Below are 22,287 nucleotides of genomic sequence, written 5' to 3'. Positions count from 1 at the left end.
CAATGAGAATGTACAGTCAATGTAGATTAAACCCAAAGATAGCTGACTCAGATATTTACGGTCTTAACTGCGAAGTGAACATCAAGTTCAAGGGTAGGTCAAGCGTGAAAGTTTTTTTTTAGTTTTTCCTCAAGTACCATTTTTATTTTTGAACACCTGACTGATTAGCTTTGCTTTAGCCTAAATGTGCTGCTCATTTAATATCGCCTCGAAAAAAGTATCAGTAAAGTGGAACTAGGGCTGTGCTTCTTACCCCGTTGTCTCCTGACTTCCCAGAGAGGATGGCCCTGGCCTTGGCCTTGGTGAGGGGGAAGTGTTTCTGATAGGCTTCATACAGATGCCGAGCCAGAGCCCTCAGATCTGCTGCCTCAGGGTGCATGTGCTCCATGTCAGATGAGAATTCGGCCAGCAGTTTCTCCTTCTCCGCCTGAGGCATTCGTCCAAAACGGATGGCTGGGAAAGGAAACAGAAACGCACATTGGAGCACCACGGAAAGCACATTTCTGACATATCCACATGTGCAGAACAAATACACAGAACAGAACATCAAGCCTGGTGTCAACGTAGCTTCCAAACTTGTGTTAATATTTTCAAGGTGAACAAAACAGAATAAACAACTCTGATGGTTGTGGTGGTTCACAATGAAATACATTGGATGCCAATTTTCAGTGTACGTTGATAACTGTTTGACATTTAAGTCACAAAAACTCCTATGAAACTGGTAAAGTTCTAGAAATGAAAAACTGCCATCCCTTACTGTTAACATGTGCTCTGCAACCTGACTTAAACAAAAATGGGTGTTAAGATGTTAGTCTCTCTTTGAGTCAGTGATTGTAAAACATTCTGAAACTTTCAAAACACTATTTTCCCTTATGGTTTGAGACTTACTTAAATACATGTTAGATTGCATCATGACATGACAAGATGTCACTGGCCACATCTCAGTCCTCATGTGAGGTTATCCAGATGCAAAACGTTTGCAGTGAGCTGTTATTCAAAACATTATCAGAAAACAAGACCAACACTGATATTCCCTTCATTCAAGTTAAATCTAAAAACCTTATTTCATGAAGCATCTCTGAGATGTTTGTGTTTCGTGACATAAACTCAGGAAGAACAAAAGACAAAACCTTAGAAAACGTTATACAAATAGTAATATACCTCTAACAGGCAGGTTTCTGCTCTACAAATATCTCAACTCCTATTGGGCTGTTTAGTTGCCTATGACTGTTGTTTAATTCCTTTATCAGATCTTTAATATTTAGACAGTGATCAATGAAACAGAAAGAGCAGCTGAAGTCCACAAAATGACCTACTATCTAAAGCTAACAGCGTTACCAAATACCTCTTAAATATGGGTAACTTCAGTTCAGGTGAGGGATATGCTCCTTTATTTGTTAGTAAAAAATAAACCATCACAGGCTGGATGTCAGGACATATATTCACACGCAATTTTTAGATACAACTTCCCAGAATTGCTCTGAGAAATCCGATATTTCTGAGCACCAAGAGGCTGCTCTCTGTTGTAGATAAGCGGAGACATGCAGCAAATATTTAGACAACTTCTTCAAATGAGCCTGATTGTTAATGCTATTAAGCGAGTGGGTAAATCCACTGTCAACGGCACATGACAAATGGTCCTGATGTGTTTTTATGAGGTGTGTTTTATGGCGCCTGACAACATTTTGTTCACTTAGATCATGTGTTGCAAATGATGTTTTCACAGCTCGTTGCAAAAGCAATGCTTATCCACTCTCCTTTTTCCAGTTTCTGCAGGTTTTGTTACACTGAGCATTCACAACTACACAATCCCAACAAAGGAGGCTATAATGATGTTTGTTCAGAAAATATATGACATTTTTCTTCTGTATATGAATAGCCAGACTTACTGATTAAGGATCTGAGTGAGCTTGCCAGATTATGTATTCATAACTATATTAGTGCAATTTTAAACACATACACTTGTTCATCTTCTCTATTTACCTTCAGTTACTGAAATGTGTTATAATTCCTACCACTTAAAACTCTGCAAAGTTATTATATTACTATGGATAACAAATATGTACCAAAAAACTCCCAAATATTTTCAAATAATGTTGTTTGATTTCACCTATCAAAGTTTAAATTGCACTTTAGATCCTATCATTCTAGATCAAATGAAAAAGACAATAAAGATAATTTTCATGCCAAGGTGTGACATACAAAAATTCTTGTGTAGGTGGAAGCCATTAATTATCCCCCGTCTCGAGTGAAACCAGTACTCTTTTACGCCTGCGTGTATGTGATTGTGTAATACTGACTATGTGACAAACGCACACCTTATGCAAGTTAATGCCAATTAAAGCTGCCCTGCCACTTTGCTGGGCAGTGGGCCCGCAGCAGTGACTCAGCACATTGGCGAACTGAGTTGAGCTCAATGTGGTCTGAGATGTCAATCATTAATAAAATAAAAACCCACACAGGGCACATTTTCAAAGCACCGGCTGTAACCTCCTGAAGTAACACCAGAAAGATACGAGAGAGTATGGAGACAGGGAGACAGACAGCGAGATAAGCAGTGGGAAAGGAAAAACAATCCAATAATAGTAAATGCAAACAGTAAATGTAGATGTGCAGTGATTTGGTTGCTGAATCTCAAACTATCAGTATTCAGACTGAAGTCTGATAACAACAAACAGGATATATGAAATGATGATTCTGAAACGATATTTGATTCATCACCTCTAATTGTGAAGCCAGTACTGCCGTACAGGGCAGATCCAGAAGAGAGTTTGAACTCAGAGCTTTCAATCCATCTAGGAGGGAAAGTTAACTTAGTTAACTGCAGGACCACGAGAAGCTGTTGTTAGAAACTTAATGATAAAGGACTGCAAGAAACTTTGATCAAACTCCAAACTCCTGTCGAAGCCAAATGAGAAAAACACAAAAAAACAAAAACTTCTTTGCTGAGAAAAGTTTTGAAGCTTCATTTTTTGTTCTTATCTTATTATAGAAATACTCCAGCTCTGCTACAGCTGATGATATAGCAGCACATACAGAAACTTTTTTTTTTTTTTGTTATGTCTATAAAAGCAAACTTATACCTGCCAGTACAGGATGTGGATTAACTTGAATGACTGTAATTTAGATTTAAGTTTTTATTCATCGATGAAGGGTGAAATCAGAAGGTTCTGCAAAATCCAGCCAGTTGGATTTCAGAGACTGGTCTGGATTCGCTGTTCACTTTGGAGATTTGGATTATTGACGCAACGGCATGGTAGAATTCAAACAGCAGAGGTGGATGGCTCCTCCTCACCTGAGCTAAACACAATGGTGTCAATGCAAGGACAGCGACAGAGCGTAATAAAGACAATAATGTGTTTGTCAGTTTTCTTTCCATTCTGTCAAATTCCTGCCTCAGCAGGCAAAACCAGGCATGACAACATCACGCAAGTGCCCTCCCATTTACACTAATCTCTATGACTATTTCCTGCATCTTTCACATACTTGAACATCAGGACATCAGGCAGATACAATTAATCAGATGAACCAAAATAGGTACTATAAACTGTATATGACTTTGAAATTAAATTAGCTGATTCATGTGAATGATCTATGCGTCACATTAGACCTATGACATCAGGCACTTTTTCAGTGAAAATTAGGAAGCATTTTCATGTGTCGAAGACAACTGTGTTTGTTGCTTTACAGGTTGTGGAGTTGCTTAGAATTTCTTAAAATCACCTAAGGTCAAAGAGTAAAAGGGCTGTTCCAACCGAACAGGTGCAACAAAACTAACAGGAGAGTCAAGGAGATGACAATCAAGCCAAAGCTCCGTGCACTTGTACAGTCACGAGCTCCATACTCAAACACACCTGAGGAGGTGGAGTCAGTCAGGCTTCAATAAGCAACAATGGCTCTCAAAACAAAACCTCTCTCTGACTGAACAGTGGTGGGCGAGGGACAAGGTCTTATTATGAAATAGACTATTTTTTGCATAATGTTGTCATGTGATAACCTTTATCTTTTATTTCAGTGAACGATTTCCCTCACTTGAAGTTCAGAAGTACATATGGAGAAAAAAGCTCAAACAAACAGGGCGTTTGTGTGTGTGTATCTGCAAATGTTTTGTACTTTTAACGGAAAATTACTCAGACACAGCATAATCATCAGCAAGATTAAAGACAAAAATCGAAAGACCCCAGACTATGACCATTGTTTTTCAAATCTAACATGTAAACTGTTTAACTTACAAGAGTTGGAAGTGATGGTTTGCACAGATTTCTGCTTCTAGAACCAAAGAAAAATTACATTTTTTACCCTTTATGTCTTATGTCACTCTGTAAGGGTTTTTATTTAAAGTAAAACGGGTCTTTGGTATTTCTTTAAATTATTGGTTTACTACCAACCTTCTGCAAAATTCAGAAGACCGTTGAATTAAATTTGATTAAATTTGATTAAATTCTGTGCTGATGTTCCAAAAATGTTCACTTTAAGCACCACTGCTACAAGTGGAAAAAGCTAACCATAAAGTGCATAATAATTAGCAGCAGAACTGAAGGGCTGACAGCCAGGTGATGTGTGGGAGGTGTGAGCAGAAGTTCGCATTTTAGCAGCACTCAAACGTACATATTGATATCTATATAAATAAAAACCCTTGTGTGGGTGCTCAATGGCTTCTTTCAGGTTTTAAATGAGTTTTGATTTCCATTTCTAAAAACAAAGCTTAAGTTGAAATTAATCATTTCAAAACAATACATAAAAGAGAGTGCAATCACAATAAAGCAAGTGCATTTTAAGATAATATATGTTAATGATGTTTTTACTGTATATAAAAAAATATCTGACGAACAAACAAAAAGTATAAAACAATCAGATGAATAAAAATGTGATCCATTACTGTCCTCATATTCTAATGGCAACAAGATTGGTATAACCAGAATTGGATGGTTGATTCATATTTTTGTTGGCACTGAATGAAACTATTTTGAGTATTAAGAACATTTCAAAACGACATTTAGTGAAAGACGCCAGATACACATGTATAACATGTATTGATATAAAATTGATACAAATCCGTTGTTCATTCTGATGAAGTCACAAATCTTAAAGTTTATCGCTAAAGTTCTGTCACTATCTCTTGTAGAATAAAGCTCAACCCAGATAAATACTGACAGTTATTGGTGGTGGTGGTGGTGGTGGTAGGGGTTAAGTTTGCCTCTAACCATGAATTCATCTTTGAATGATGCTTAAAGCTGGCTTCTACTCTAAACCAGTGGTGGGAACTGAAACGTGGCTGAAGGCTGCGATAAAGACTAAAGACCACAGAAGAAACAACTGGCAACATATAAGGCAGTAGTGTAGAATGCTACATACACTTCCACCACACCTCTAAGACTATATTTGCAGTAGTGTGGTCAGCAGTGTTTGCTGTTCTCAGAGGGCATCAGAAGCAGAGGAGCTGTTCTGTGAAGAGACATTTCCTGGACCACAACTTCAAAGTAGAATCTTTCTTTTTTACCCACATCTACTTATTGTCAGAGAGCATAAATGGAGGGTTTCAGTGGCGTTTGAAGAATAGGTGCGAAAATGAAAAACATCCATCTCTATAGATAGTTTTTCGAGACAAACTGCAATTGTTTCAACTTCTTATGTGAGATTAATTATATGAAGAAAAATAAATACATGCATTGTACATAGATTGTCATTCAGTGTGTGTATAGCAGCATCGCCATCTTACCATTGTGTGACATGCCAACATTGAGGCACTTCTGGAAACGACAGTATTGGCATTTGTTGCGGGACTTCTTGTGAATGCGACAGTGAAGATCACAGTGATCATAGACCAGCTTTAACCTGATTGTGCGTCTGAAGAAACCCTAGAAGAGGAAAAAAAAGAGGTAGTTACTACAGAGATTCACAGCAAACCTTTCTATTTTTTGCTTTTTTCATTGTGGTTTCACCCTCTAATTCAGTTTGTATGTATTCGAGACATATATGACCCAAGTGTAAGAAAATTTCCCTTTTGAGAAAATATTAAAAAAGGACTGAGAAACTATTTGTGTTGACAAAGGACACTGTCTGGGTCACTTCAAGACAATAGGTGACACACCTTAGGATAGAGACGAGGTATTAAAGAAAATAACTTCAAACTTACTTATGCTCATTTTTCTTCCCTAAAATGATAAGAATCATGTAAGTCTTGTACTGTGAGAAGGTCAAACACACTCTCTACGAGTGTTAAACGAGTGTTCAAAAGTAGATAGTGTTTCAGAGTAGATTTGTGCTTTCAAGTACTCAACCTTAGGACCAAAGAAGCCATACTAACAGCACTTATCTCAGCTATTAAGTTTGAAACCATGGTCAAACTCCCAATACATACACCCAGTCACGCATTTTTTTGATCACAGCATTGTTTGTCCAAGCTGATTATAGAAACCAATGAACGGGCTGCAGGATTTACTACAGGAAGATTTTATGCAAGGATACACACTCCCATCTGAACTTAATGAGAACGATCATGTTTGGAATCCACACAGTTAAGATCCACAGATGTTCCATTTTTATTTGGAGGTTATTTATAGTAGGAGGAAGTTAAAGGGGGTCAAGACTCCACCTCAATAAAGAATGTTTTCTGTTTTGAAACAATTAAGGGATTGCCTGCTTGGCTGACCCCCCTCTTCTGGTGAGTCTCCCCTGAGACTTTAAGAGAACAATAACCACTGTACCTTACCTTCATTCAACCCCTGAAGGTACACTATGACTGAGGGGACAGAAAAACATGAACGCCTTGTAGCGCAACAATTCTGACAGTGATAAAAGGGGCTGTTTCGACTCAGTGGCCATTGTCAAGGCTGTCGTTGGTGGATGTGTGTAATGCAGTCCAAGTCAGAATGACTACAATGCAGTGTTATGATAGGTACCATACAAAGAAGTCAACTGGAAGGTATAATCTTAACCAACTGCTCAGCAATTTAAAGAAATGCATTAACTTACTTTGGATACAAAATATAAAAAACTAAAACCAACAATGTCTTCGTTTGCCATTCAGTGATTTGTGAGATCCCTGCCTTTTTTTAGTGCTTTTTTATGTGGTGCAGAGATAACAGAGATCATAAAGATCAAATTCTAGAGTTCTGTGGTCCTTGACATACAAATTCTCCCTATTAAGAAAGAATGATAAAACAACACTAAATATAAACATATCAAGGCCAAAATGTACACAAATACCAAGGAGAAAGAGAGTAAAAGAGAAAAAACAGGAGATAAGGTTGGAGGGATAGTTGGGTCCACTTAAGTCTTGTGATGACTGAAATATAAAGTGAACTAAAATACAGCAAATATTGAATTAAATTACCAGATTAAATTTGAAAAAATCATTTGAAAATCTCTTTAGATAAAAATCCAACCACTCCACTGCATATAAAAGATGTTGCATATATTTTGGGGCTGTGTACTGTTTGAGTCCCAGTCAAACACAAGAGATCTGATACTGGTCTTAAAAATAGTGCCTGCATCAGTAAAGTCAGAGGTTACCTCGTACAAATTCATCAGTTTAAAAAAAACCCTGTTATAGACCTTAGAAATCAGCTACTTTTGTACCCAACTAAAGGATATTCTCCAAGAGCAACTGTAGGGCCATGAAGGGTGGTTTAATCACATAATGTGCCCTTAGTCCAAAGTCAGCACTTAACTCTGAACAGCTACCCAGGAGACCATCTTTATACTGATCTTGATAAAAACCAGAGGAGCTGAGCAGAAGAGAGAATACAAGAAGAGCTTTAAGCCAGGTTGAACTGCAGAATCATGCCTTCAATCCACACTATAGAGTTAACAACAATCCAATACAACATAGTATATAACTTGTATTAGGATTTATTATTATTTACTGACCAATTCTATGAATGAAAAATAGGTAAAATAAGACCCGTGGCATTCTCTATGTTGTAAGATTCACCTTAACCTCTGTCACTGGTGCAGATAAGTAAGCCACAAGATTATAATAGGTTTGTGTTCTTCAATAGGAATGCTAATTTACTTAAACTATTAGGGCTAATCAAAAATATAATCTTAAATTGCTGAAACTGTAATGCCAAAGACAGTTTGGTAGGTGACTTTAGGACCTGAGAGGGACACAAAGCTTTCTAAGTGTGAATGAATAGAACGGATGCTAGAGGTTGGGAAATAAGTCTGCAGCAAGTGAAAAAAAATTCAAATTCCTTCGGCTCACAGGAAGAAAAAAAGAAGGTCGTTGACCTTAAACAAGGTTGTAATCTGTTCTTGGTGTGAAAAGGAGGGGTATTAAATTCAAATAAAGAAAAAAAAACTGTCTAGTGAGCTGTATTAAATCAAAACAGTCTGAATGATATAGAGTTAAGCTACATGTTTTTCTTTTCAAAATTACAGGTTATTTTGTCTTACAATAAATCATAACATTTAGTAGAGATCATCATTTTATCTGCTCTTACCTGCAATATAAATAGACATTTGAGAAATAAAGACAAATAATGCAAAATACATTCATTCATTAAAATAAAACTGTATTGTAAAGAATGGTAACCAACGAAAAGATGCATACACAGTATGCTGAAACTGAAAATCCATCTAATTTGTGTTTGGAATACTATGTCACAAATTAGACTTCATCTTTCTATAATGCCTCAATATTTCAAAGAAAATGGAATCATGTCTGAAATTTCCCCACACTCCATTAGTTATTTAAAACTCTAGACAGACAGTCCAGACAGACAAACAGATAGTTTAAGGGGCTGGCTCTATTTCTGCAGAGGCACATGCCTAAGCTGAGCCCTCGCAAGTGGAAAATGTATAGGGCTTGTGGTTAGAGTGACAGACATGAAAAAGATTTTAAAAAAAAAACTACTCACATCTCTCCAAGCATAATATGATTATTTATTCCACCAACATGTTTCACTGAAAGGTGACATCAAAAGAAAGGGTGGCAGAGAAACTAAACGGAACGCAGCAAAAGCTGTAACACCCATCACATTTCCTGACACAGCTCTGAGTTGGTATGACTGTCAATGTTTTTTTTCTTCTTTTTTTTTCATTTTGAGCATAACTTTTTGAGAGAATTCTCCACTGCTATGGGTTCTTATTTAGAAACTTTTATTGCGTTTGGCAACAGAATAAGCTTCTTCTTTAAACAGAGTGGCAGAACACTTGTACAGTGGCCACCAAACCTCATAAAAACTAGAGACAAAACTGCCCAATTAAAGACGTTTAACGTTTCACAAACTGCAAAGCAAGAATCATCTGCTCTGGCTGAATCAGTTAAGTTGTTTTTCAATCAGAGTTTCTTTTCTGTAACTTTTCTTTTTTTTGTTATAGTAATATTTTGGAGTTTTGAACCAAGGAAAAGAACATTTTTCAGGCCTACCTTACAGCCTTCACAGGCATGAACACCATAGTGAAACCCTGAGGCCTTGTCTCCACACACACGACACTCGATATTTAATGTTGCTGCTGATCCATCATCAGGGAGTTTAGAGAACACAGGACTGTCAGAGTACTGTGGAGGGGACTCCGGCTCCAGCTTGATGGAATCTGATTGAAGAAACAATACGAGAGAGGCAGAGCAGACAAACAGAACGCTCAGACTTCCGTTTCAAGGGTTAACACTCTTGGTTAAACTTGGTTTCGTAGAATGTGCTTATCTCTACCAGCTCCAAGTTCCACACTGATGTTTTCAAAGCAATATATCAATCAATACGTGACTATATTTGGCACAACTGAAATATTTTCAATTATTATTATATTTCTCATTTGAGGACTTAAAGTAGATATGATTCTGCGACAGCAAAAAAACAAAAGACAAGTTAAAATGCTTTATCTCTCATCAACGGAGTGTACTTACTGTGAGTGTCCAGCTCTGTCCTGTAGCTGTGCATGTTTGTGTAGTCCATGTTGGTCAGGTGTTCTTCACTCTGCGGTGGACTAAGGTCATAGGCCATACCAGCGGATGAGATTGAGGATACAAGAGGGGGAGACAGGGAGGAAGGGATGGAGGAGGAGGAAATGGAGGCGTAGTCTGACGTGGACAAATGTTTCATGTCGAGGCAGTGCGGGCTATCGTCCAGCTCTGGTAGGTCAACTGTGCTCAGACTGAAACTAACAGGCCAAGCTAGGAGCTGCTGTGTGTCCACCATGTCTGCAGTACAGAAATAAGAAGGAAAGAAGTGTTAGCTGATGCAAAATGATATTGCATAGCAGGCAAATGATATTATATCATGTCCCGACTTCATGTGGCCTTGATAAAAGAAAACAGTAGTACAACAACTGCTGGGGAGGGGAGGAAGTGAAAAAATTGGACAGACAGACAGACAGAGAAAGGGGGATAAGATGAAAGAAGGTCAAGACATAGAGGAAGGGAAAAAGAAATATGACAATAGTTATATATTTCAAGCTCACATGCAGCATTCCACAGAAGGTTAATCATTAAATATGTCTACTCAGAAAAGTTCCAAACATTAGGGCGTGCACACACACTCTCATACAAACACCACAAGGAGTAGCTGCTGTCCTCCTGCTCATTCCTGCAGTCTCTCTGTTATCTAGCAAACAGGGAGGCAGATTGTGTCACAGGGAGTACAAAACGAACTCTGGCACTGAGGAACGTCTCCTCTGCTCAAAACACTGTCTTTCTCTGATGCTGTTTGGGTGGCTAATGGTATGATTGCCCAACCAAAGGACACTGAATGCAGGCCAAGGATCTAGCATTAGCCTCTCAGTGGAACAGACTGCACTTTCTGAGTGCTGAAATGTTTAAGAACTAGTCTGGAAATTGGAAATTGAACACTGAATTGTCAGAAACCTTTCTCAACCTCTAGGGATTTAGGAGTGGGGGAGGGGGTGGGCGAATTGGTGCACATCCAAATATGCAAATTTTCTGAAAAATAAAGTACAACTTTCATGTGTAAAGTATTTTAATAAAAAAATGGACAAAAAGTCTGAAATAAGACTCATCCCTTACAGTTTGCTGTGGATCGTCATCTGTCATTGGTACAGATAAATGGAGGAGCTTCAATCATTCCAATACTTAACACAGATGGTCAGACATTGGATGAGACAAGTCAGATGAGATGATCAAAGTCTGGTTATCAGCAGTTACTTCTGTCCACATGAAAGCAAACCAGACAGAGGGCTATACACACTGGGGGGAATTTGTACAAGGCTGTGATGTAACACAAAAATTCAGGATATTGGGATATTGTTTTAGGAGTTTATCTGCCTCTCAATTAGTGTGTTTGTGGCCTCCATGTTCATTGTAATTAGGTAAAATTCAGTGCTGTCATAATAGTTCTTGTCTAACAATGTCGTTTTCACAGAGAAATCAGTTATTTAAAACATTTTAATTTTCATAATCCTTTTTGTTTCTTTTTTCATTTCTAACACATTTATGCTAGAATTCAGACAACTTGTTTAGACGTGACCTTGATTTGAACTAAAGAGAAAAGGAAAAGACAGAGAGTTGCAACAGTTTATAAATAATCAATGAAGTCAAAGGTCTCCGAGCCGAACCACCTGACCGGCCAAGTAACCTTTATAAGCAACGTAGAATCTCAAAATAAACCTTTGCTAATTAAGCTACTGTGCCTGACTTGGAAAAAAATGTGGCAAAGAATGCAAAGAATTATGCAACAGGACAAAACTAAAATAGCAATGCTCGGATGGCAGAACAGCACCTGGTATAAAAATGGCTTGAAATGGCTCCAAATTTCTTGGCAAAACATCCCTGTGGAACAAACATCCTCCTCTCCCAACTACATATTGTTTCCTTTTTACTTGTTTGGAATGTGACAGCGAAAAATCATCGGGGTCCACTTAAAATTCACATGGACTGTGGTATTGTTCCACATTTAGTCAGATCAATGTGTGTGTATGTCCACATGCTGTAGCTTCCACTGCCTTGAAAGTTGACTATTAATAACCAGAGAAACCTGGTTATTTTTCCATTTGCTGGCCAGTTGCCAGCTGATCCAATGCTAAAATAGATGGAGCATCAGAGCGACTTGTGTTCTGCTTGGCATCAAGTCATCGTATGGAGAAAGAAATCTAGTGGGAGAGAGAAAGAGCTCCAGAGGTGAAAGGCAAGAGAGATAAAGCAAGAGGGGTGACCGAGAGCGAGTCCCTGGCCCACTTAAAGAACTCAAACTGCACCCTGGAGACTCTAAGAAAAAAACCCTTATCTTAGGAAATTCATGCCTTGTGTTCAGCAAAGTTTGGAAAGAAAAAAGCAAGATGACTGCAGCCTGGCAGTTAAACCACGGTGCTTAAATCATGTCACAACTAAAGGTGAAAACAAGTTTGGACTGAAACTTCTCGCATGAGATTGTTAATGGAAACAATGTCGTGCAAAATCTATTCCAATTCAACAAGTTTGTATCTGTGAGCATTCTGTGGGAAAACAAGTTGTCAGACATTATAAAAGGTGACAAATGATTAGCAAGGGATATGTAGTGTGTCTTGCATTTTCAAGGTGTGTATGTGTGTCTCCAGTCAGTTCTCAGATTTCCACGTGTCAGAACTTGACTTCCAGGAAAGACAGCAGTTTGTCGGAGTACTTTCTATTATCTATTGCCTCAGCCATGACATAATAACAAAGGTCCAACAGCAAACTGGTAGGCAGGTCACACAACTGCTCTTCTTGTATGAGCTAGACACACTGATTGCTAGTATGTGCATGCGGGAAAAAAATGCACTTTTCTTGCAAAATGTTTCAATCTAAATCCATCCATTTTCTATACCCACTTAATCCATTGGTTGGGTTGCGGGGGAGAGGGGGGGGGTGGAGGGTGGAGCCTATCCCAGCAGTCATCGGGCGAGAGGCGGGGTACACCCTGGACAGGTCGCCAGTCCATCACAGGGCCACATACAGACAAACGAGACAAACAACCATGCACACTCATACATACTCCTAAGGACAATTTTAGAGTCAACAATTAACCTAACATGCATGTTTTTGGATGGTGGGAGGAAGCTGGAGTACCCAGAGAGAACCCATGCATACAAGGGGAGAACATACAAACTCCACACAGAAAGGTGGGGATTGAACCTGGAACCCTCTCACTGTGAGGCGACGGTGCTGACCACCACATCCCTGTGCAGCCTTTCAATCTAAATCAGCACACAATTAAATTAAAGTGGGAGAGGAATCAATTACATTTTGTGCTGATGTTGAAGCTGGATTAAAACATAAAAATGAGTAACTAAACTGTTAACTTTAAGAGAGGCCGTGTCGCTGTTCACACAACATGAATGCAAAAACGTAAGAGAAAGAAAAAAAACCAAGAGGTCAAAGTGGGAGATGCGAAATCTTTCCTTAAGGGACTAAGTTGCAAAACCAATGTAATGTTTTTATGTTTAAATTTCTTCACTAAAGCTATGACTTTGTCCAAAATAGATTGAAGAAAATGAAGGGGATCAGATTACCTTACAGACACTTGCAGTAACCTTTAACTAAAGTGTCACCAAATAAAATGAATGAGCCTTTAATGACTTTGTGAGGCTTACAAGAAACAAGAAAAACTCTGCTGTAAGAAAACATCCCATATTATCATAATTTCTTCAGAGGGTTTAGAAGCCTCTGTAATCCCTATGCAGCAAGAGTCATTTAACAGTCAGACAAAGAAAAGCACACTACTAAAGAAAAACTAAAGAAGAGTTCAGGACAACATAGATGTCAACATAGGAGACAGTCTGGTACATGAAGTAATGTGGGAGACAAAAAGGAGAACCTGCCCTGCTGCATTCAAGGCTTTAATAATCAAACCACTCAGTTGGAATAAGGACTGAGGACTGGTCCACTATTATCAGGCAGAAAATCTGTCACTCAAAAGCACCAGTGGAAATAAATTTGGACATTTTAATGTATTTTGTTGGAAATAAAATGTATTTCTCCTTCAAAGGTCAGCAGTGGGGATGCAATATATAAAAGGGAAAGGGAAAATGTTTTTCAATAGCAGCTGTTTTATTAATCTAATTTTTGCATCATTATTACTGAAGCAAATTTGAAACAGGTAAATATAAATATGTGCCATCTGTCAGAATTACATATTTGCATGATTTTGCTCATTCTACCAGTGGCTAGAGTATTTCCTCTCCAATGGAGGGGGTGTTTTTCTCATTTTTTCACCTCACCAAGTCATTTACATGTACAGTTCTGTGAATGTGTTGAATGTGTTTATGTGTGACAGGGAGAGAAAGAGAGATAGACTGCATCGAGTGAGTTCTGTGACTTCCTGACCTCTTCAAGTAAAACAGCTTGTGGTTCAGCGTCAGTGACTAAAACAAAGATATGCCCGCCTGCACGTCTGCCTCATAGTCCCCACTATTTCTTTGAAAAGATTAGTGTGCTTGATTTTTGCCTGGTTCGTCCTGCAATAGGAAACTGTGGGACTCTGGAAACAACAAGCAATGTAAAAAATACTGTGGCATGTTTGACTAAGCAGTCTAACTTGTGAAGTGAAATGCTCAGTGTTACACATCAAAGGCTGCAAGGTATACATGTAAAAAAAAAAGTTAAGACGCTTTCAAAAAATTCTGATGGTGTGAAGCCACTAGAGGCTGTTACCTGAGAGGGCCTTCCCCTTTTGCATCTGAATGATCAAAAGGAGGATGGGTGGAAAACCAAGGGCACCCAAAGTGTCACGATGAGGTCTGGACTGCCCTCCTGACAAGATCCCCTTGTCTAAAACCAACTTGTTTGGTTAGTATTACATTTACTCATGAAAATCTTCAAAGCTTGGCACTGTGGGACGTTAAAAACCACAATCTTTGTCTGCTTGGCACGGCTCTGAGTAAAAATGCACCCAGACAACCTCCCTCTGATTTCAATCTGATCTTACTGATTTTTCGTTTTCAATTTTTTTCTGATATTGCTGTTGAACAACAGGTCTACATGAGGTCAAAGGGACATGTCATGGGCACACTGTGTTGGTAGATACTGTGTAAGTGTTCTGTTTTGTCTCACCGAGGCCTGATAAAAATGGGCTTTCTACAAACTGCAAAGAAATTTGTAGTGATTTGTAGTGATTCTTTTAAGAGCATTTTTAAATCAATATATGCGGGTCATGTAGAGTCTACAGATAGCAAACTGCTTCCTCACCTTTTAAACTAAAGCCACTACATTACGAGGAAAAAAAAAATACAGCGAGACAAACAGTAAACTGTCGTAACTCCGCCACCTCATATCATGTAGTTAAATTTTTCTTCTTATTCACCTCTTTTGGAGATAAGAACTCTTTGAACTTCAAGTTTCTGAGCTCACTGGTGCTATCGAATATCACATCATCTTGCAAAAACACCAAATCTAGCCTATGAGGAGATAAATCATCTCAAAGAAGCCAAATATATGAAAGAAAATGATATGGTACAAAAAGAAAAAAAAGTGGATGACAGACAACAACACACACACACAAATACTCAGGGTCCAGAACTGTCCACTCACCCCGTGTCTCTTGTCTTAGATCGGAGAGTGTTCACAGTCAGTTCACTGGTGAGCTTCTTAGTGACAGTGTCAGGACAGGAGAACGTGGTTTGTGTGTGCATGGTCATGTTTTTCCTCAGGAAGTGATGACCAATAGAAAGGGAACTACACACACACACATTTTCTCTATCTAAAATAGTCTGGCCTCAGCAGAAGTTCAGACAGCGAACCATCATGTGGTCTGTGTGTGTGTGTGTGTGTGTGTGTGTGTGTGTGCGCGTGTGTGTGTGTGTGAGTGTACGTGTCTTTCATTCCAATGGCTAGATATGCCAACTCTACAGTATAAATGTATTAGTGTATGTGTGGTTTGGAGCACACTTTCAGTGTGTTTTCTTGTAAACATACAGAAGCATAGCTGCATGTGTGTGTAAGTGTGTGTGTGCATATGTGTGAGGTGGTAGACATCAGATGCAGATGATTTCCTGTTGCTTCACTCTGACAGGCAACCTCATCATGCCTCTTTGGTTGCACTTCTCTACCTCCTCTCAGTCACTTTGTGTTGATGTGACAGAGGTGACGTACTCACTTCTCCTCTAATGCAAAAAACTAACACAACACTGACAAGTCTTCAGATTTATTTTACAAAATAACACAGGTTACGTGTGAATATCAGTTTCTCAACACATTAAAGCTGTCAAATATCCTAAACTGGAGGAAGACATCGTGTTCAGCATTGTTCTGCTTTAGTGTAGCTGAAATTTCAAGCTCATCTCCTCTAATTCAAATTCAATTGGTGACGTACACAGGAGTACAATATTATCAATATTCAGTACAACATAATAGCAATAGACAGCTTATTCCAAATCATAATAGTTTTTTTGGCCTTATTAAATGTTTTTTCTACATTCTACTGTTTTCTAAAGTATTTTATCTGAAATAAGTTTCACTACATATAAACTGAAAAAGAAAACCGCCTTCTGACACTGATATATTTGGTGATGTTAACCAGCCAGTATTGTATTGTTTCAAAATATATTCAAATAAACAAATCAAGACATCCTCGTTGAAGCTGTAAGACGGTGGACGATCCAACATTTCGACATAAAAGAGCAATCTGTGCAGCTTTTGTCTCTCACCATATGTATTCAAATTCTAACTAAAAGACATCCCAGGCCGAGCAAGAGAGAAGTGGTTTCTCCCCATTGATTGTGGTTGTTTGAATTTTCTGCTCCATCTGCATTTGTATACAAGTTACGTGACAACATGGGGATTTACAACACAAAAAAACAAAAGAAAAAAAGAGGGAAAGCACAATTCATCCCAATAAAGAAACATTTTTGGTAAAAAAAAAGGCTTCTCAATTACAAAAGGGATTTATCGCGGAAATGAGATGCTCCAAAAGGCACTTCAGAGACCAAAGAGATTCCCAGCTTGTCTGTAACCATCAAACATCCACTCGAAATGACGTTGCTTTTTAATACAAAGGTTCAAGCTTTGATAGCTATGTCAAGTGGTTTCACATTAGTTTAAGAAAAGCTTTCATCATTTCACTCCCATATCAAGCGTGCACTAGGACAATAACCAGTTCAACCAAAGCAACAGAAGAGAATACAGAGCTGAATGTTTCCTAAGTCTGAGGATCGTCAGGTGTTTGAAAAAAAAAAAAAGAAGTTAGATGCTTTCTAAATAAGCTGACTGGTTGACCCTGAACTGACAGGCATACTAAAGACGGAAAAGATACATTTTCACTTGTACGTACAAAACAGAGCTATGATAATGCTGAGCTAACAACTCACATGAGATTGATGCCCACGCCATGACATATCCACCACAGTGTTCCTCAATTTGAAAAAGATATAGCACTGTAGGTGCGAAGGCATAAAACTCAGGTACAAGTTGAAACTGCACTTTAAAAGTGGCAGGTGTGTGGTTAAACTGTCAAACATTACTCATCCGATCATATCATAGAGTTGTTTTTCCATCTATCCACAGAATAAGATTTTTTTTTTTCGTCTTTGCACATTAAGCTATGTATTTTTATGTACGTTGTAAGATAAAGCAGTCAAACCCACAACATGAGTGAGACTTCAATAAAACCACTGGCAGTATCCTTGCTTAGTGCCAAAACTGGTTTTCAGTCCGTCAAAGTGAACAAACAGAAAACTGCACTTTCAAGTTTGTGGGCCTTCAACATATGGACTCAAACGTTGGGACAGACAGCTACTAATAGTTTACCTTGAGAGGCGGCCAGAATCAGTCGAGTAATGAGAAAACCTGTCTTGGATTCATTTGTGGTGAAAGCAAAATGTTTCAGGAACGAGTGGTTGGTTGAAGTTCATACATGACAGTTATAGAACTTACTAACTAGTTATAGTTATAGTCTTCATCAAATCACCTGCTAGATAATCTTTGAAAGTGCCTGAAAATTTTCCAAATAGTTTCTGTATAGGCCTTGTGAGATGGTTCTGTGAAATAGACCATCTGGAGCTACAGGTTTATTAATCGAGAATTAATCAGGCGATCTGGCCATTCATTCCTGTAGGCCACTCTTAGCTTAACAAACTCAAAATACCCCCTTCTACATCAAAGGGAAAAGTTAAGAAATACTGACTTAAATGCAAAAATCCTCAAAGTGAAAGCAACAGCCTGGTAAAAGTAAATCACTGTGACATTAAGCTGCATGAGTAAGTGTGGTACATGTTGCAGGTATGCCAGAAAATCAGTTTAATTATGTGCTAACCCAAATAAATCAAAACCCTAGAACCATGAGAGACTGGACTATTTTGCACCTAAACGTCTGCAAGCACCATAAAGGGCTTTGTACGCCAAACTGACAATCGGCCGTCGGGCACATCTTGAGTGTCTGTGAACCTCTTCACTTTTTGAGTGTGTGCACATCGGTGACAAGTCCATCAACATCCTTTCTCAGAAGATTCAACATGTGGAATCTGCATCACCTCCTTCTGTGTGAGAAATCATCGTTGGTGTAACCAGTGTAGCGAGTAAGAGCATGAATAAAAGCAGAAGGCAGAGAGAGCCAGCAGTGACGACAGAAAGCAAATGGCTAACTTAATATATCACACACACATTTCTCATTTGCCATGTGGTCATTAATGAGTTAGTCAACATTTTCAGAACAACGTGGCCATGTCTAGTGAAGGAACAGAAGACAAGCTGATAATCATGACTCAAGAGAGACCAAATATGATGAAAATTACTAAAAAAAATCAAAAGAGTCACACACCACTATGTTTATGGGTTTTTCTTTTTTTCTTTATCTACATGGTCTTCCGGTTTCCTACAATGTATAACGTATGCACTACTACCCTTTTCTGCACTGGCAAACTACGTATTTTCACATAGGTATAAACTGAACATCTTGGCCAGCAGCTGGAAGTCAGGTTTGTGGTGTGTTCATGTGCTATTTTGCTTGCCCATGCGTTGGCATCGTGAGGAAACTAAGACGGGGGCCTGATATTGCTGCTGATCCTTCGTGTAGAATTGTTGTAAGAGTTTGTCATGGTGTCCATTCTTAACATACCAATCTTAGTCTGTGTCTGCCCTCAAAAATATACAATGGTTCTTGCTCCTCGCTTCTAGTGGAGTAACCATTGTGGCTCAAGTGCTATATCATGTTGTCTGCTGAGCCAGCAGAAATGTGAACTGTTGGGAGCAGATGTGGTTGCCTGGCCATGGATTGTGAACCACCCGGTCAAAGCTGTCAATACATAGGAAACAAAGGCTTCAATATTTTAGGAAATGTGCCTTTAAATATGGACATGGTAAAAAAAATGATGTAATGATGTTTCTCATTAGTTTATTTCAGATGCATCAATGTAAAAAGTGTGAATAGTTACAGCTAAGACTTGAGAGTTAGTGCAAAAATGTAAACGTGGTATCAGTCTTTTGAAACAAGAAAGCGCATTATTTAAAATGTTGAAATAAACCTTTAACCCACCTGCACTTAACCCAGTGAAGTAGATAATAAAGTAAGGTACAAGGAACTTTATTACTTTATTTATAACACCTTTTTGGCTCTCTGACTGTACTCCTCTATGACGACAAGTCACCCATCATTTTCCAAATAAAGAGATATATGACTAAAAATCAGAATGTCACCCCCCAACAGTGTCCAACGTTCAAAGTAATTTATTAGCAGAAAACCAATATATTTGTTTGTAGCTTCATCAATTTGGAATCAAATGTAAAGTGAATCGCTTTTAACACATTAGAACAAACAGCCAACACAAGTTGCAGTTTTTGCTCCTTCACATTACTACATCCACAGTTTTAAAATACAGTCAACTGAATGTCAATATTCCACTCGTCAATTATCTCATGTCATTCTGAGAGAGGGCTTGTCGGAATCTCACTCCCAACTATACAAAGATGTTTCCAGAATAGTGGCATAGCTGGGACTTTAACAATTGGAGGGCAGAGTGGCTGAATACCACTGAACGCAACGTGATGGTAAACAAACACATTGAACTCTTTTATCCAAACAAAGACACATTTTTAAGATACATATATATGCACATGCAAGGACAATTAAGAACACTGGGACCAAAAACAAAGCTATTTCAAATCAGAGAGTCAGATAAAGATAAATACACATTCACAAGTAGTTGAATATACATAAAAACATGTGGCAGGAGAGACAGACAGAGCAGCCACTGTTGTAGCATAGAAGTCCTGTGCACTTGTGTCTGCTTCATATGCTGCTTTCTGGGAATCTGAGTTTTCATAAAAATCTGAGGACACAAACTTTCCCCTAATTCCCTTAAAATAGTTATGAGTTAATACTTGATGAATCCCTTGTGCCTAAAGAGCTTCCTTACTGGATAGGAAGGAGAGTTGCATGCTGCCAAGGCCTAACACACTCACACACAAACTCACAGATTCTCATGCAAATACATGTATGTACTATGTAACCTTTGAGGCACACCTTCCATTTGTAATGAGAGAACAAAGTCAAACTCTATCAATCTGTGTTGCACCCAGACTGTCTTACATGTACACACACCTATGAGTATAAAAGGTGTTGCACTGAAAAACAGGGAACAAGCACTAGAAACAATGGAGCAAAAGAAAGAGAATGAACATAAAATAAATGTGTCAAAAATAACTGATTTTGTGCACTCAGTTGTGATTTATGATAGGCCCTTACACCAGGCTATCACTATGTGTGTTTATGATCGCAATTGTTGAAGTCACGTGAGAAATTACAGCAGTGAAGGGTCATAGGAGTGAGAGCATGGCAATGTAGTAGGAAAGGGGAGAGGAACACTGTAGGAAGGGTCATGCCCTGTTCTTCGAAGCAAAGAGGAAAAGACGGGAGTGTGCTGCCGTCAGCTGCTGGACAATAACAAAGCAACAAATGACGTCTCTCATTCACAGAATTTACTGTAAATCTGTGCACTGTGAAACGTGCACAGAAGAAACGGATCTTGAATTGTTTGTGTGATTTATGGGAGATGTAAAAACGGTCACTTGCCTCAACTGGTGACTGTTCGCTAAATGCCTCTCAGGCACAGCAAGTCGATTAAAAAAATTGTATAATAAGACAGCACCACGTCTATCAATATAGCTTAATGCTACATTAAACAAAATGTTGTAAATCCTTGCCAAAGTACCGTAAATTCCGGACTATAGAGCACACCTGAATATAAGCTGCACCCTCTAATTTTAAAAAGAAAACCCATTTTGTACCTGTATAGGCCGCACCAGATTTAGCTGAATGCACGACAATGAGTTGCTCAATGTGAAAAAAATTCATTCAGGCGATCATTTTACATGTTAATACAACAAACACCAAAGCACATATGTTGTTTACAGTAATTTTGTCAGAAGACATTGCGTTTGTAAAATCAGTGGACATTAGTTCATGTGTAGTCGTAACAGGCAGCCTTTCAGCCACTATGTTAGCTGCATCGTGGTGTCTGATAACAGAATCTGCAAAACATAAATGAAGAAATGAAAAAACATACATTTTTAGGAATTCAGTCGTATTAAAATATAGTACATTAGTGCATAGAGAGCCGGACATAAGCAAACAGATGTCATGGGCACTGACCCTTAATGTCAGCAGGCCAACTGCAAATCCTTTAGCATATGATATCATTTAAAATACAATATTATAATGGTTATTATTATTTAATATATTCACAGAAAATTCTGATAAACATATTGTGTACAACCACTAAATTGTGATTAGCTGTAATTGCAGTTTGGGGCACACTGCCCAGGCCGGAGTAATATAATCATCATTTAATTATGACCACTTTGTGGAAGCTGGTTGTAATTGCTGGCTAAGGCTAAGGCACTCACTTCTGATCTGTTCTTTATTGCAACTCCAGCATTTTTCTACTTTTCTTCTTCCTCCGACAGCATAATTTTTCTCTAATCCCCCCCCCCAACACACACACACACACACACCCCACCAGATCAGAACAACAATAGACATGGATCTCCCAACTAGAGCCAAACTGCAGTACAAAAACCATATTACTTCAGTTCCATTTTTTTCTACACAGAAGTTCCCTCAACAATAGAGGTCTCTTTTTTGCCAAGACTTGACTCCGCTTCTCCAGTTATTTTTTTAAACTGATATTTTTCCGTATGAAGAAATATCTGTCCAGACAAGAATGCAGAAATTCCTTCAGAGCCAGAACAGTAGTTTGTGCAATGACAAAACGAATAGCCCAAACAGATCGGTATTAAGGCTTTCAGCGCATGCGCATCACACTGAGCAACAATGAGCATGCGGGATGAAGACTGAGATGCCCAAAACCTCTCTTTGTTGTGTCCACAGGGATACACTGACAGCAGAGTTTTTAGAAATCTTTACTTTGTTTTTTAGAATC

The 22,287-nt window shown here is 38.5% G+C and overlaps 1 protein-coding gene across 3 annotated transcripts in view; it reads right to left on the bottom strand.

Moving 5' to 3' along the window:
- pparg (peroxisome proliferator-activated receptor gamma) overlaps positions 1–22,287 on the bottom strand; it is a 34,214-nt gene that overhangs the window by 7,040 nt on the left and 4,887 nt on the right. For 2 of the 3 annotated variants that reach the window (XM_072381904.1, XM_072381903.1), the window contains exons 2-5: positions 9,854–10,147; positions 9,377–9,543; positions 5,720–5,858; positions 254–453 (exon numbers count right to left, since the gene is read on the bottom strand). In XM_072381904.1, coding sequence (XP_072238005.1) covers positions 254–453; positions 5,720–5,858; positions 9,377–9,543; positions 9,854–10,145 — 798 coding nt within the window. In that variant the 5' untranslated portion in view covers positions 10,146–10,147. Of the gene's footprint in view, positions 1–253; positions 454–5,719; positions 5,859–9,376; positions 9,544–9,853; positions 10,148–15,218; positions 15,328–22,287 lie in introns of those variants that run through there. The other variant, XM_072381905.1, reaches the window with a different exon arrangement.

This window comes from Leuresthes tenuis, unplaced genomic scaffold (genome assembly GCF_036924035.1).
Source record: "Leuresthes tenuis unplaced genomic scaffold, fLeuTen1.0.hap1 SCAF_3, whole genome shotgun sequence".
In the NCBI taxonomy this organism is placed as follows: domain Eukaryota; kingdom Metazoa; phylum Chordata; class Actinopteri; order Atheriniformes; family Atherinopsidae; genus Leuresthes; species Leuresthes tenuis.
This window is presented reverse-complemented; position numbering and strand designations above follow the sequence as displayed.